The sequence below is a fragment of the Macaca mulatta genome, chromosome X (genome assembly GCF_049350105.2).
Source record: "Macaca mulatta isolate MMU2019108-1 chromosome X, T2T-MMU8v2.0, whole genome shotgun sequence".
NCBI lineage: Eukaryota > Metazoa > Chordata > Mammalia > Primates > Cercopithecidae > Macaca > Macaca mulatta.
In genome coordinates, this window is record NC_133426.1 from 90,746,545 (window position 1) to 90,762,786 (window position 16,242).

At 33.9% G+C, this 16,242-nt stretch overlaps 1 protein-coding gene across 2 annotated transcripts in view; it reads right to left on the reverse strand.

The window, feature by feature from the left end:
* Window positions 1–1,210: 1,210 nt before the first annotated feature.
* HDX (highly divergent homeobox) overlaps window positions 1,211–16,242 on the reverse strand; it is a 189,621-nt gene continuing 174,589 nt past the window's right edge. For both annotated transcript variants that reach the window (XM_015127741.3, XM_015127740.3), the window contains 3 exons: window positions 13,957–14,040; window positions 6,210–6,332; window positions 1,211–2,027 (listed from right to left, as the gene is read on the reverse strand). In XM_015127741.3, the coding sequence (XP_014983227.1) occupies window positions 1,902–2,027; window positions 6,210–6,332; window positions 13,957–14,040 (333 nt within the window). In that variant the 3' untranslated portion in view covers window positions 1,211–1,901. The remainder of the gene's footprint in view (window positions 2,028–6,209; window positions 6,333–13,956; window positions 14,041–16,242) is intronic.

The following is a 16,242-nucleotide window of genomic DNA, read 5'->3' on the forward strand; positions in this document are numbered from 1 at the left end:
AAGGGGCTTAAATTGAAGCAGAAGTAATTATATTTGAAAGATAAACTCAATAACTATGAAGCAGACCCTCGGAGAGACTTGAAGACCTGGAATTTGTTCATGCTACTTAAGAAGTGGTTTCTAAATTTGCTGTATATGGGGGCGACTCTTTGTCTCATGGAGGAATTGGTGTGACTGGTACATTTAATCATAATATCTGAGGTTCTGTTACTCTGTGCTGCTTTCTCTGAATGGAATTTGGCTTGTCAGCAAGAAATACTAACCACTGTTTGCAAAACTCCATATGGCTCAAGGAAGCATATCTGAACACTGAAATATTCTTATTAACAAAGGAACCATATCAGTAGTATGGCAGCAATATAAACAAATAAGTGACAAAATGAGACTATCAGTGGGACTTTACCTATTTGTGTGTGTGGGAGGATGGGACACTTCAGAGTTAAAGACATTTATGACCGCCTTTCTGTGTTCATAAGTTGGTATTAGTAAATTTCAAGATCAAATCTGGCTCTAATTACAAATTTTAAAAATATCCGAATACCTACTATGTACCCACAAAAATTAAAAACAAATTGGAAACAGAAACTTGATGACCGAAACAGCCATCTAGCTACTTCATTAATCTTTTAGGTATAGATAGTAATTTAACCATGCAACACAATTGCACACTGCCAAGTCACAAATATATGACACTGTGAGCTTAGGGAGAAAGTGATATTTTTTCTTCTATGGGTCTTGGTAATACCATCTGGTACTCCGGAAAGGAAGAACTGCAAAGAACAGTCTACAGTATGTTGCCATCTGGTACCTACTAATAGAACAACTGGGTAGCTTGCCCATTTTAGGTGTGTACTCATAGAATAGTATTCAGGGAATTCAGAAGACTGTGATTTACAACCAAAGTAGTATAACTCTTTTTGAATACTATCCTTGGCTGATGGCTCTGTACAGGCCTCATATGGAAATGAGGTAAATTTTGTGGCAAAGCTGAATGACTAAATTTTTAAAAAATCTCAGCAGCTTACCTTGACTTCCTGTTTCATAACATGTAAGAACTAAAAAAGAATTATAAAGATAGTGATAAATTTAAAATATTTGTGTAACACTTCATCTAACTCAGTTATACAAATTTACTACTAGAATGTCAATTGTATCAATATTTGTCATTTGTAGTAATGAAGAATCCCCATCAAGACTAATTTTGACAACATTTTGTTTCTGTACACTTCGTAATTTATTTGACGTTATGTTGATTAAATTACCTTTCCATTGTGCTTCCCCAACCCCACACAAATATTTGGGTTAGATAATAGAAGAACACCAGCAATTTACAATTACATACCTGTAATCATTTCAATTTTCAATCATTAGCTTAAGTCGAATTCTCATAGGGGTTAAAAAATAAATCAGAGAACTCATTAAATAATGAGTTAAATACTTTTTTAAAGTTTTATTTTAAATGTTCAGTCCACTTTCCTGAGAAAAAGTGTATGTGGATGATAGGAAAAGCAGAGAAGAAGAAAGAAGATGTAATGGCTACAAAAACAAGACTAATCAAGCTGTAGCAACTTGATAAGCAATGCTGAAATGTCTTTAGTTATTTTGTCTCTGGTTAGAAATTAGACATAACAAATTTCAGGGTTAAACTGCTGAAACTTAAATATAAATTTTTTCCAGAGTTCCATCAGTTAAAAAAATACTCTCTCAAACAATGCTTTTAAATTTCACCTACATTTTTTGCACTGTAGCCATTATATCTTGTACATTCTTCACAGAATATGTCCATTTCAACAATGTGTTTTCCCAACTAAAGAATACCAGGGCAACAGAATGCAGATATCTTGAAATGCACACCTGTTACGAAGCCAAAGGGCTGTATCATACATTCCCTCCAACTGAAATCACAAACTTTCTGAGACATTTTTCTCTGATAAAGAAGATACACTGAATGAGGTATCATCAGGCTCCAGCGAGGCATGATTGAAATCCATTTCTTCTAATTCAGGAGGTAAATCTGACAGCAGTGCCTGAATAAAAAAAAATTGATATTTTTGAATTAGTATGTGGATAGATTGTTTTCCAATTTTATGTTAATAGTTGTAGTCCTCTCATGGTGAATTATCTTTTTGGATTTAAAGAATAATTTATACTTCGGGATCTTAGACAATACCTTACCTAAAAGAAAAATTCTTCATACATTATTAAGAAAGTAACAAAATTCAAGATGTTGAAAGTGTGAATTGTGTAGAGTGGAACCTTTACAAAGGGGATATTAAGAGGGAAATGAGCAACTCTTCTGAACCAAGTGCTTTGAAGTGTTTGAGGTTAGTGATTTTCATACTAGTTTGGAGTGTGCATTGATCACTGTTTATGGGATTTAAAATTGCGTTCTTTGTTAAAATATTCATGCCAGTTATGCTGTCCTTCATAGGAGACTGCATTTAACAAAACACTATTTTGTACTTCAGTGGGAGAAAGAACTTAGCAGTATGGAAAAACGTTCAGCTATTTTACTTTAGATTAAATTTTAACAGCTTGAAAAGACCAAGTAATTTTATTTTTTCTTTCCTAAGGCTATGTTCATACCTACAGATGGTCAGGCACCCACCAGAGCACAGCGGAATCAGTGGATCTATCTGTAGAAATGATGTATCTGGAGGGCTACTCATTTCTCTGTTTGAGTAATAAGGATAATCCAATAACGATAAACTAAGCTTTGTCATGGTCTAATTGTTTTATCTGAAGTTGGAGAACATGCACCCATACTAAAGAAATAAATGATTGATCAAGTTTTATGCAGCTGACAATGCTGATGTTCACTTGACCACGAGGAATTTTGAACTTAATGACTGATTTGCTGCTTCCAATACTAAGAATAATGTAGCATATCTGACAATTTTTAGACAGTATTACTTGTAATGTGGGCTTTGGGTGCAGTGGTAAATAAGGACCAAGGGAACAGGAACAGATAAAAGCTTGTCACTACCCAATTAAGGAACAGAAAGGGCATGTTGGAGAATATATGAAATCCACTGTTGAAATAAGACAGTATGCACTCATTCTCTTTATTAAAAGAAGTGGCAGCTGCAAATCCTATACTCCTTGCCTTGTAGCACAGAGGCAAGATAAAAACATTCTCATTTTTATCAGGCTATGTAAGGGAAGACTAACCCCTATCTGGCAGACAAGCTGTTATTATTTATTTTATAAAATTGAATTTCTCATAAATTCATTGCTGGAACTGAGAGTATATACACAGTACACTAACTTAAAGGTAATGCATGCTTTCTAAGTTGCTAGATTTCAGTAATACGACACAGAGTCATTTTCTCCTAGAAAAGTGTTTTACCACTAAACCAGTCCCAGCGCAATGGGGCCTTTTCTGACGTTGGCTGATCATTCTATGTGAAATACATCACAGATTTAGCTCACTTTGCAATTTTGAAGATGCCATATTAAAGAGGAGAAAGTGTTCAAATTAACATCACTAAACATGTGCTTAGAGTCAGACAGTCAAGATAATGAGATTTAATGATATTCTAATTTTTAGTGGGGAGATTACAAATCAGAGAAGCATTGTTATTTATTTCTTTGTTACTGCATTATAAGTAGTTGACTGAGTAAAATGAGTGCAGTAAAAATATACAAAAATTTTAATATCTGAGGCAGCATGGGGCACTACTAATACATGTGGTCCACTTTAGAATTCTTCTTTCAGTATCTTACTAGATTTGCAACTGAAAAAAATCTTTGGATTATAACAGTTGTTGGAACTGCCATTTTCACAGATACTAAGGTGAATACAATTAACTTTCTTTATTACGAATGTTTCATAAATGACAACTATCCTCAGGTTCTGACCTACTGTCATTTTTCCCAAGAGATTAAAACATTTTCCATATGATCAGTTTCCATAGCACTTATTCTAGACCCTATGGTATGAATATCAATTTCTGTAGTATTAATCATTCTTATCCCACTCGCAAAGTGGAGAAATTGAAGTTCAAGAAAGGCTATTGATCTGGCTAGGAACACACAGTGAATTAGCAGAAGCAAGACCACAGCAAATGACTAAGTATAATGCTGAAAATATTACTTTGATTTTAAAGTGGCTAATTGATTTAAACAACAACAACAACAAAATCTTTGGGTAATCTAGTGTTTCAGTCAAAGACTATCACATTTTGTAAACCCTGGACTACTTCAATGGTCCAAAATATTCTATGGACCACACGTCTCACTCAACTTACACAAATCAAGATTAATGAAAGAACACTGAAAATTTGTTTTAAAATTAAAAACCAGTGACACATGGTTGTCTTTTATAAGGTAGAATAAAATGAATTCCAGAAAGAAACCCATAAATATTTCATGATGTAAAGATCAGTAGTTTAAGTAATTACCTAGATAACTTTTTTGGACTACTATTCGTGTCTTCTATATTTTGTGACCATATTCTGAGATTCATTATACTCATTCTTAGTTATACAAATTAGTAGTTTCTATTTGGTGCTGATTATACTGGCTATAAAGCTCACTACAATTTTTGAATCATGTTCTCTTTCAGCCAACTTTTGTCCATATACTAATTTATTAGTCTTTAATCAGAGGGAAAGTAGAAGAGGAAGAGAAAAATAAAAATGCACATTAGTTACACTTCTTATTTGTTATTGGTATTGGGAAAAGAACCAAACCAGGAATGAGGTTAGAATTAGGAAATAAAATGGAGTCTGTGTACTATTCCTAGATGTCAAGAGACACAGAAACTTGCTAGTTACTTGGCCATATAACTCTGAATTCACAACCATGCTATGACTTTCAAAACAAGGGCCACACTTCAAGTTATTCCTCTGCTTGTACCTAATTTTGTTTATTCACAGTTATTTAAAATTTACAATACTCTTGGAACCGTGTTCAAAACTACCTCCCCTATTCATTTAAAATCTGCATTTTTAGGTTTCTAAAAAATAAACACATTTTCAGTATGTCACGGAATATACATAACTCACATAATAAACCAATATGCTTAAATTAAGCTGGCAAAGATAAATGAAAGCTACTGTCTTGGAATGTCTGTGTGTGTGTGTGATGGGGTGCACAGGGAGTAAAATTCATAAAACTTGACACATAATATACATGCTGGTTTGAGCATCATGAGTAAATTTATTAGTTTCAATTTTGTGGTTCAGCACTTCAATAAAATATATAAAGGCTATTTCATTAAAAAAAAAAAAAAGGAGGCTTATATGATGCTATGGCTTTAATCTTTTTCCTTAGGGATATCTGGGGTGGGCTATATACATGCTGTCTTTCTTTGATGTAAGAGATGAATATTTGTACTCCTGACATTCCTTGATGAATAAAAAACCTCTGAGACTGTTTCCTAAATAAGATAAGGGTTACCTGTGTCTCACACCACTCCTATAGAACTGTGACAAGGAATCAGCATAATGACATATAGTTCAAATGAAAATTTGTTATAATTTAATATTAAATGGAATATTTATTATAATTCTATAGTTTTTAGCAGGCCTAACAAATTATTATACAGATTTCACATGAATATTTGAGACACGAAATGTAATTTGGGAGGAACTGGTAAACAAAAACCCACATCAACATGCAAAAGACAGTAAATTTCATCTTTGGAGTCAAAAATTCAAATGCTCAAATACTTAAATTGGGAAAAGTAAGTGATGCACTGTGGAAACAAAGAATTTCACAAAGTAATTTCATATTTTCTTAGTGATGAGCAACACATTACAGAACAGAAGATGTCCAAACATCTGTGAACTGTAGTGAAGGTTAACAAGAAATTAAGATCCAGAAGAGAGGCAAAGAAATGCTTTAACTGTTTCATTCACAAAAGGTCCCAAAATATGTGCCTCTCTAGTTAGGGTAGCCCAGTCTCTATCAACATTTTCAGAAATTTCTTTGAAATTGATTTTAAAATTATTTTTCCCACCTAAAGACTAACCTGAAATTAAAAGCATGTTAATCAATTATTTTGATTTTCCACTGAAGCAGCATTCAAAACCTGAGCAGCTATTCTCAAGAAAACTGTTTTGCAAAGGTCATGAAATAACAAATATTTCCTCCATGCCAAACACAAATGAAGTATAAAAATGAAAATATATGAAGAACCAAAGTGTGACATACCATTTTTCGACTTGAAACATTGCAGCTTACTACTCTCTCCTGGGACCTACCTGCTGTTGTTCCTTATCGTCTGCTTTCATGGCTAATATCAAGCTTCTGACAAAAGTCTGAAGTTTAAAGTATTTTTGCTTTTGAATCTCTAGCTCATTTTCAATGAATTTGACTTCTTCATTCTGAAAGAGAAAATATCAAATGATACAATTACCTTATGTAAACCTAGGAGTGTACATGTTTGATGCACAATAAAATTCTTAAAAACCATCAAATAAGAAGGACAATAAAGAAAACAAAATGTTAACATAAAGGAATACAAAGCATGGAAGAAAATGATCCTATTAGTCATAGGCTGCCTTTTAAGCAAATCACTATAGAAAACAATTTTTAAGATCAAAAACCAATCCAATCAGTTCCAGTAAGAGAAAAACCAAAAAACAGCTCCCTTCTTGGAAAGACCCCTCCTCTATCAAGCCTAATTGGCATTTAGATTAAGATTAAGAATAAAGACTGGGCGCATGGCTCACACCTGTAATCCCAGCACTTTGGGAGGCAGAGGTGGGCGGATCACCTGAGGTCAGGAGTTTGAGACCAGCCTGGCCAACATGGTGAAACCCCATCTCTACTAAAAACACAAAAATTAGTCGTGCGTGGCGGCATGTGCCTGTAGTCCAAGCTACTCAGGAGGCTAAGGCAGAAGAATCACTTGAACCCGGGAGGCAGACAGAGGTTGCAGTGAGTGGAGATTGCACTGCTGCATTCCAGCCTGGGCAGCAAGAGTGAGACTCCGTCTCAAAAAAAAAAAAAAAAAAAAAATTGAGAATAGATGGAGTCCAATTAACCCAAAGAGCAATAGCAGACACAGTAATGTTGAATTTGCCATTCAGAAAGCCAACTACTCAGAACTTAAATGGTTAATTTGCACAAAGAAGAGCCTGAAATTACTGTCTTAAGTTGTTTGCTGAGCCTCCACAGATTAAGTAGGAGTCTGTTATTCCAAAAAATCTGAAAATGTACCACTGTGTACCATTGGTGTAAGAATCAGTTACTCTTTACTATTTTTGCTAGTTGCATAGGTAAAACAACTGGACTAATATTTGGGAGTATTCTAGTGCCAGGACTACTGATAACTGTAAACTTGGGTGGGTGACACTCTTTACTCATCAGTAAAATGGTTATTATACTGGTACTCCCTGACAGTTCTAGCTTTGAGGGCTCTAACACTCAAATAAGATAATGACCATGAAAGTGCTCTGAATAGGTTTACTATAAAAGCCACAGTAATCAGGAAAGGATGGTATTGCATAAGGGTAGACATATCAACCGATAGAAAAAAATAGAGATGAGAAATAAATCCCCACAAAAATGGTCGATTGATTTTCAACAAAGGCGCTGAGGTCACCCAATAGATAAAGTATTGTTTTTCAACAAACAGTGGTTAAACAAATGCAAATCCACATGCAAAAAAAAAAAATTATCAACCCTTACCTCACATCATGGGCAAAATGTAACAAGACATGGATCATAGACCTAAAGCTAAAATGCACAATAAAACTGAAACTTTTAGAGGAAAAGAGAGGAGAAAATCTTTGTTACCTTGGGTTAGGCAAAAAGTTCCTTAAATAGAACACAAAACTTATGGAACTTAAAAAAAAGAAAACTTTTATTTTAATTTATTTAGTTAAATCAATTTTATTTATTTATTTTTTTATTTAAAGACAGGGACTTGCTCTGTTGCCCATACTGGAGTGCAGTGGTACAATCATAGCTCACTGCCACCTTGAACTACTGTGCTCAAGAGATCCTCTCACCTCATTAGCTAGACTACAGGTATGCACCACCATCCCTGGCTAATTGTTTTTTAACTTTTTTGTAGAAATGGGATCTCCCTATTTTGCCCAGGCCGGTCTTGAACTCATGGTCTCAAGCGATCCTCCCACATCAGTCTCCCAAAGTGTTGGTATTACTGGGATACATTATTGTGCCTAGCCTCAAGAAAGACCTATTTTATAAAATGAGGTCAGGAGTTTTAAACCAGCCTGGGCAACATAGCAAGACCCTGTCTCTACCAAATATATATATATATATATATATATATAGCCTGACATGGTATGGTGTGGTGGCATGCAGCTATAGTCCCAGCTATTCAGGAGGCTGAAACAAGAGGACTGCTTGAGCCCAAGAGTTTGAGGTTGTGGTGAGCCATGATCACACCACCGCACTTCAGTCTCGGTGAGAGTGAGACCCTACGTCAACAAACAAAACAAAACAATACAAAAAGCAACTTTGCTTTTTAAAATATATTGTAAAGAAAATAAAAAATAAAGCCATATATAGGGAGAAAATATTTTCAAACCATACATCTGACAAAGCACTTGGATTCAGAATACATAAAGAACTTACAACTCAATTATGAGATGAGCAACAAAGTAAAAGGCAAAATATCTGAACACACTCTTCATCAAATAAAGTATCTGAATGACTAATAAGCACATGAAAATATGCTTAATGTCATTTGTCCTTAAAGAAATACAGATTAAAACTACTGACATATTACAATATGTCAGTACTACTGCTGACATATTACAAAGAGATACTACTACTGACATATTACAATAGTTAAAGTTAAAGAGATTGACAATACCAAGTGCTGACAAGAATGTGGAGCAATTAGAAGTCTCATACATGTTGACAAAAGGTGTCCACCTCTGCAAAATGCTTGAAGAGATTGATTCTGAGCCAAATATGAGTGACCAAAGGCCTGTAACACAACCCTCAGGAGATCTTGAGAAATGTGCCCAAAGTGGTTTGGCCACCACTTGATTTTATACATTTTAGAAAGACACAAGGCATAAATCTATATTTGTAAGTTATACATTGGTTTGGTTCAGAAAGGAGGGGCAACTGGAAGCAGAGACTTCCAGGTCAAACACAGATTCAAAGATTTTCTGAATGGCAATTTCTTGAAAGAGTTATCAATAGAAAGGAATGTCTGAGTTATGATTAGGGGCTGTGGAGACCAAGGTTTTATCTTGCAGATGAAGGCTCCAGATAGCAGGCTTCAGAGAGAATAGATTGTAAGTGTTTCTTATCAGACTTAAAGAATCTGTTTTATCAGTAATTCTAAACGGGAGGAAGATATGATGAGGCATGGCCAGCTTGCCATTCCCATCATGGCCTGAACTAATTTTTCAGATTAACTTTGGAATGCCCTTGGCCAAGAGGGAGGGTTCATTCAGATGGTTGAGGGACTTAGAATTTTATTTTTGGTTTATTAATACATACATTTTTGGTGAAAGTGTAAAATGGTACAGCTACTTTGGAAAATATTTTGGCAATTTCTTATGAAATTCAACATAATTTTTCTTAACATAAGACTCAGCAATCCTACTTTGAGGTATTTGCCCAAGATAAATGAAAGCACATGTCATAAAAAGACTTATCAATATTCATAGCAGGTTTATTTATAATAGTCCCAAACCAGAAGCAGTTCAAGACTTCATTATCAGGTGAATAAACAAATTATGGTGGTGTTTACACAACTACGTCCACCTGTCAAAACTCATCTAACTGTATACTTAAGAAGAGGAATTTTATCGTATGAAAATTATGCATCAATTAACCTGGTTAAAAATAAAGTCTATCCCAAAGGGGCGAAACAAAATCTTTTCCTTCTGTCTAACTGACACTTTGTAACCTCTGACCATCATTCCCTTATTTCCCAATTTCCCGCAAGCCCTTGGTAACCACCATTCTACTCTCTGCTTGTTTGAATTTGATTGTTTTTTATTGCGCACATAAATGAGAACATGGTGGGAGTCTTTCTGTTCCTGGCTTATTTCATTTATCATAATATTCTCCAATTCTGTCCATGTTTTTTCAAACAACAAAATATTTTTATATGCTGAATTGTATGAATGATGAATATGGTAAATAATAATAATATATTGTACATTTCAAAATCACTATGAGAAAAGTTGAAATGTTTTCACCACAATATATGGTAATTTGTGGTGATGGATATGTTATGTAGCTTGATTTAATTAATCCACATGGTTTTCATAAATCATAACAGCATTTTGTACCCTATAAATATACACAACTCTTGTCAGCTTAAAATTAAAAAGTAAAAATTATTGTAAATAAATAATCAGCCAGTTACCATTTCAAAAAAAATGAAAGTAGGCTATGATTATTCTTTGCATCTAGCAAACTGGTCTCAAAATCATAGCAGGACTTTTAACAGCATTTGTTCAGAAAACCAAATTAAAGTATATTACAATTAATTGGTTCTAGGGGTATTTTTATTGTTTCAATTGAGAGGATGCTGTAGTATTTATCATATCCAGTCTATTAAGATGTTTACTATACCATCTATTTTATCAGCTTAGTTAAAAGCTTTTTTTACCTGACAAAACTGCTTCTTCTCAGACCATTTAATATCAAGTGAATCATCTGTACAAGTGAAATTCCTTATCCAGAGGCACTCTATAAAAATCTAAATTATAAGTAAGCATTATAATAAAATTCAACATACTCCTGTCATGATATATTTTACTAATTTTAAGCCTTTGCTTTATTAGTATTCATTGTCGGAGCAGTAGTATTAGTAAAGTGCTGACCAGGAAGTCTTTTCTAAAACTGGAGATATACGTTATCATTATAGTAGTATGTGGTTTGAATGCACAGTCCTTCTTAGCTGCATTCACAGTGTATTGGGAAACATTAATTCACATTTACAAAAGTCATGAAGCATCTTTTGATATGCAGACTTCTAATTCTCCATGCAAATATTTCTCCTCCTCGGTATTTATGCAATGTTTGGAAAATATAAACAGCTTTAAGATAATTTAATATTGCAGACATTTTCTTCACAGAGCTGCTTTGCAAGCCTATTAAATACTTCCTAGATAACAGGCAGTAATTTATGTGTACTTTCCAGATTTTCTAAGTAAATCAATGCTTGTGAGAAGAACTAGTATCATAACGTCAGTTACTGATTTTCATAAAACAAGATCCATCTTATTTTTATTGTTGTTAAAGTCCTACCTACATTTTGAGTAAGCTTTGTTAGTTCTTTTTCAAGATGATAGTAAGGAGAACTCCAGGTTCCACGTTGACCAGAGCTTTGATATCTGAGCAAGCTATTAATGTCTGCCAAGTCTGAGGTGCTATTTTATGATGCAGTTACTCCTGCCTCAGGTACTGAGCCCATCAACGTATCTCATAAACATTTTGTGTTAGTTAGAATTCCGAAGAACATGAATTTCTGGTGATGTATCTCAATCAAAAACTCCACTATGACCAAAATGAGTATTGATGGTTGCATAGTAATAAGTGTCAAATGCACCATTGGAAACATTCTTTCAGTTTGCTACATGAAATCCCAAGAATGACAGACTGAATAATTCAGTGTAGGGGAAAAAATACAATGATCCAGCTCCTGATTTTATGTAAATGAGTACTTGCATAATAGTTTTAAAATTATTTCCAAAGATGAATTAAGTCATTTGTTCACTCACTCAGCAATTACTATAACTATAGTTACAGTTGAACAGTTATGAGACAGGCTCTCCACCAGGTAACACATAGGTGAATAAAGTAAGTCTCTTCTCACAAGAAGTTTATGATGAATATATCATCATGTGCTGTATAACAACGTTTCAGTCAACAATGTGCCACATATAATGACAGTCATCCCATAAAATTATTATGGAGCTGAAAAATTTCTATCACTTAGTGACGTTGTAGCCATCATAACGTCATAGTACAATGATTAACTTCTCTATGGTAAGATACACAATCCTTACCTTTGTGTTCCAATTGCCTACAGTATTCAATACAGTGACATGCTGTCCAGGTTTGTAGCCTAGAAGCAATAGGCTATATCATATACGCTAGGTATGTAGTAGGCTATATACATCTAAGTCTGTGTAAGTATACTTTATGATGTTTTGCACAATGACAAAATTGCCTAACAATGGGTTTCTCAGAATTTATCCCCATCATTAAGCGATGCATAATGGTACTTAAGATATCAACAATGTGGTTTTCATCCCCAAACAAGAAACACTAGTATGTGTATACCAAGGGGTACAACATTTTCTCTGAAGACAGATTAAATTACTAAACTGGCAGGGCTTTTTAAAACCAACATCTTGACATCAGTAACAAAAACTGCTATATGAGGTTTTGCTTACCTTTCCTTTAGAAGTAACTAAGTTCATGTGAGATGAGTTGAAAAATTTTAAAATCATGATTACAAAAATATATATTTTCCATATAGGTGCTGAATTTTGAAAATTAAAGAAAATAACTTTATGGAACTGCCAAGACAGAGGCAATTATATAAAACATATAAGAAAATTCCTAATGGGGCAGTAAATGACCCCTTGTTTCCACAGAATTTATTACAATGGAAAACACTGGATTGATACAATGTTCTTTAGAGTTCAATGAAAAATATTAGCAAACATTTCTGGACTAGACACTCTGCCCTGCCCTACTCTGGTTTTTAGCACCAAACCGTTTCAAGTAGACTGCCACCCAAGAGGCGAGAGGTCTTGGAAAGAATCCTCTGAGTCCTGGGCCCAACCCTCCTTGACATATTTGAGAATGCTAAGAGGAGTACACTTAACAGCTGTGCAATCCAGTCCTTTCATCTGTAGTTTCCACAACCTGTGCCAAGTTGTGGCATGCAGAGACATTGTAATCCTGAACTGGGCATTTAGAAATATTATATGGCCATGTAGGAGAGATTATCATAATCTCTTGTATTTCAGAACCAACAAATTTATAATTCTGTTAGTTGGAAATACAGTCGAAACATAGGATTTTATCAGTTCTTTGGCCATTTAGGAAGTACATTTCAAAAGATATTTCCCTTCTGTGTTTACAATATTCAATATTTTAGAGCTTGACATGTTGTGAATATTTGGAAAACAGAATCTGTTGGATGGCATACATTTCAATTATAGTAAAACTGAAAAGATTTTAGAGGAAATGACAGCTGTTGTACTTTCTGATTAAATACTATTTTCTGTTAACATTTTAACATTACTAATCTCTGCTTTGAACACTGATGACATTTCATGACAAGAACTTTTGTGTATGAAAAGAGCTGTGTGGCCAAAATTTCAGAAGGCCCCAAAGTTACCTAGTAAGATAGAATAATCATTATCAAAGGGACAGCTTTTATAAATCTATGCAGAAAACATATTGACATACAGACTAATAGATTATATTCAGATTTAATAAAAAAAATATGTATAGCACTCTTTCAAAGGCAGCTTTCCAATTTAGTAACAAATGACATTAAGGAAAGGTCATCTGTATTCTTATTCATTCTGTATTTGCTTTGGAAATTGTTTGTAAATTTCTCCTAGAACAGGTATATTATTATATTTTTAAAAATTATCTACAGAAGAAGTAAAAATTTAGGATAAAATTACTAAAGTCCACTGGAAAAAAATATCCCTTTTACCGTCATTTAAAAATGAACTTTGGCTTTAGAAAAGCTTTGTCATACATTTCATGTTGACCACTACTAAGTACTGCCTCCATCCTGCCATATACCATCAATACTTACTCCACTCAGCAAACTCTTTGCCTAAGATCATAACCCCTAAACCAGACAGCAATAATTAAAATAATCAGCACTCTGACTGATATTCAAATTGCCAGAAAGAATTAATGCAGAGCCTCAGAATGCTTAACTTATTAAATAGGAGTAACATAGGTATTGTAAAATTCTGCCTCATTTAATACCTTCTCTTAATAAATTCATAATTTTAATTTGCCTACCTTATAATCCAAGAGAGAGTTTACTTGTTCTACTTCAGAATTACTTATCATGTCACTTTCTTCATCATCAATAATTTCTATTTTCTGTAACAGAAGTAGAGAAGTTACAAATATATATCACGTCATTCTTACTACACTCAGCAATGTATAGAAAATACGCATTCAATGTTCAGGTTGTCTAGTCTAGATTATCTGGAATGAACTCTGATAACTGACTGGCTCCTCAGTGTTACACATAGTGTGTGTCTGAGCCACCTCCCTCTACCTTTAACTGATGACTGGTAAATAAAAACATTAATACTATTTAAAATAGAAAATGTCTTTTTACAATATCCCTAAAAAAACAGGCAAACTGCTTAAACAGTACCCTCCAGTGACAGGAAATTCACTTCCTGTAATGGTGGTCTATTTTAATGGGGGTAAACACACAATTGATGAAATAGTTTTCTTTTGTAAGTTTCCACATGCCTCTTTGTGACTTCTAATGTAAAATGTCAGCATAAGATATTCCAAAATCAAATACCATTTTAAAAAATTCCAATATTTACTGCAGACTGCACAACTTTAGCTCGACAACTAATTAAAAGCAGGCATCTATGATGTAATGATAAAAATATCATGATGATTTGTTTCCTTCATTGAAGAGTAACATCCAGGATGAGGAGGTGGAGAGAGAGGAAAAGGGAGAAACAGAAAGGAGAGAGACAGATTAAATTATCTTTGGCTTTTTTAAAAAAAAGTCATAGCATAGCTTGTACAATATCTTGCCCACAGTAGGTACTAATACTAATTAAATATCTGTCGAAAGAATGAACAAAACTGTTCAGCGTTGATGAAAAAAAAAAATGACCAATGAGCTCCAACCATGAGGGGGCAAGTTCTCTAATCATATGATTTTTTTTTTAAAAAAAAAAAAGGAAAAAAAGGTATAAATAAAACCAGCTCTAATTTTTTCTTTCACATGCAAAAAATACAGTTAAGAAAAAATGCCTTTAAATATTTAAACCCTGCCAACCCAAAGAAAAATTTTAAAAAAGGAAAAACTAAGCTATATTCAGTCACTAGACGGTCTTTTAAGAACAAGCACATAAATAGCAACATGTTGTAGGCAGAATTCGAAATCAGGCTTCCTACCCTGTGTGTGTGTGTGTGTGTGTGTGTCACACACACATACATATATGCACACACATACAAATACATTTATATATGGTGATTAAAGGTCACAAATTAACTTGGAATGATTATATTTAATATATTGCATATGAGGATACGATACTATTACAGGGTTTGTGACCTGCAGGCTTTTGAGTCAGGAAAACAGCTGCAGTGAAATTACTTTCTACTGCTGCCTGGAGATGAATCCAGTATTTTGTTTTCTATTCTAATCTCTATAAAATTGGAGCTTCATCATGTCAGCTCTTCCAAGACCTCATATTTGATATTTTTTGATGTGTTTTAGATTCTCTACATATTTGGATTGGCTCTGGGAAAAATGAGCTAGGCAATTCAGGGAGGTACGCACCAAAGACCACCGTATAGATGCGTGCATTTAAATAGGTCTCATATGCCTGTTTGATTTGTCATCCATGAATAATTGGGGGCACTCAAAAGTTATAGGCAGAGGAGATTACCCTTTGAAAGTTTGGAGTTTTGTTTCTAAAAAATCAATTGCTTTTTGAAAAATTAGGTGCCTAAATTACTGTGAGTCATCCCATGCCATGGCTTCATTCATTATCTTCAAATATTCGCTGCAAAGGAGATTCAACACAGAGAAATTCAGGCTCAAAATGAGCATGTCTTTAAAAGGAAAGATGTTTCAATTTGTAAACTGTATATGACTTGCATACTAAAACTCAAATATGTAGCAGAAGATTATTAGTTGGTGGAATTTAAGATGAGCACAATTCATAACCATGGAAAACAATTACTAGTAGCTATCTAATAAAAACACGACTTTGCCTCATAATCAAAGCTGTTTTCCTGTATGCTTGTTGAACTTAGTGTTAGAAGGGTCAAACATTGACTTCAACCTGGACTCAAATCAGTAAAACACAATCCTAAACTATATTCTGCTTATAGAAAACACTGTTATATATTATTGTTATTTAACAACAACAACAACAACAACAAAAACAGCAAAACTATTTTATGCTCTCAACTTTTATTAAAGACATGTGACAGGACTACGCTGTGAAATAAATAATGCTTGTAATGAAAGTCAAGGTAGACCCTAAAGTCACAGCCGTTTTGTAACCAAAAAAAAGGTCAATTATTTGGCTATTTTTT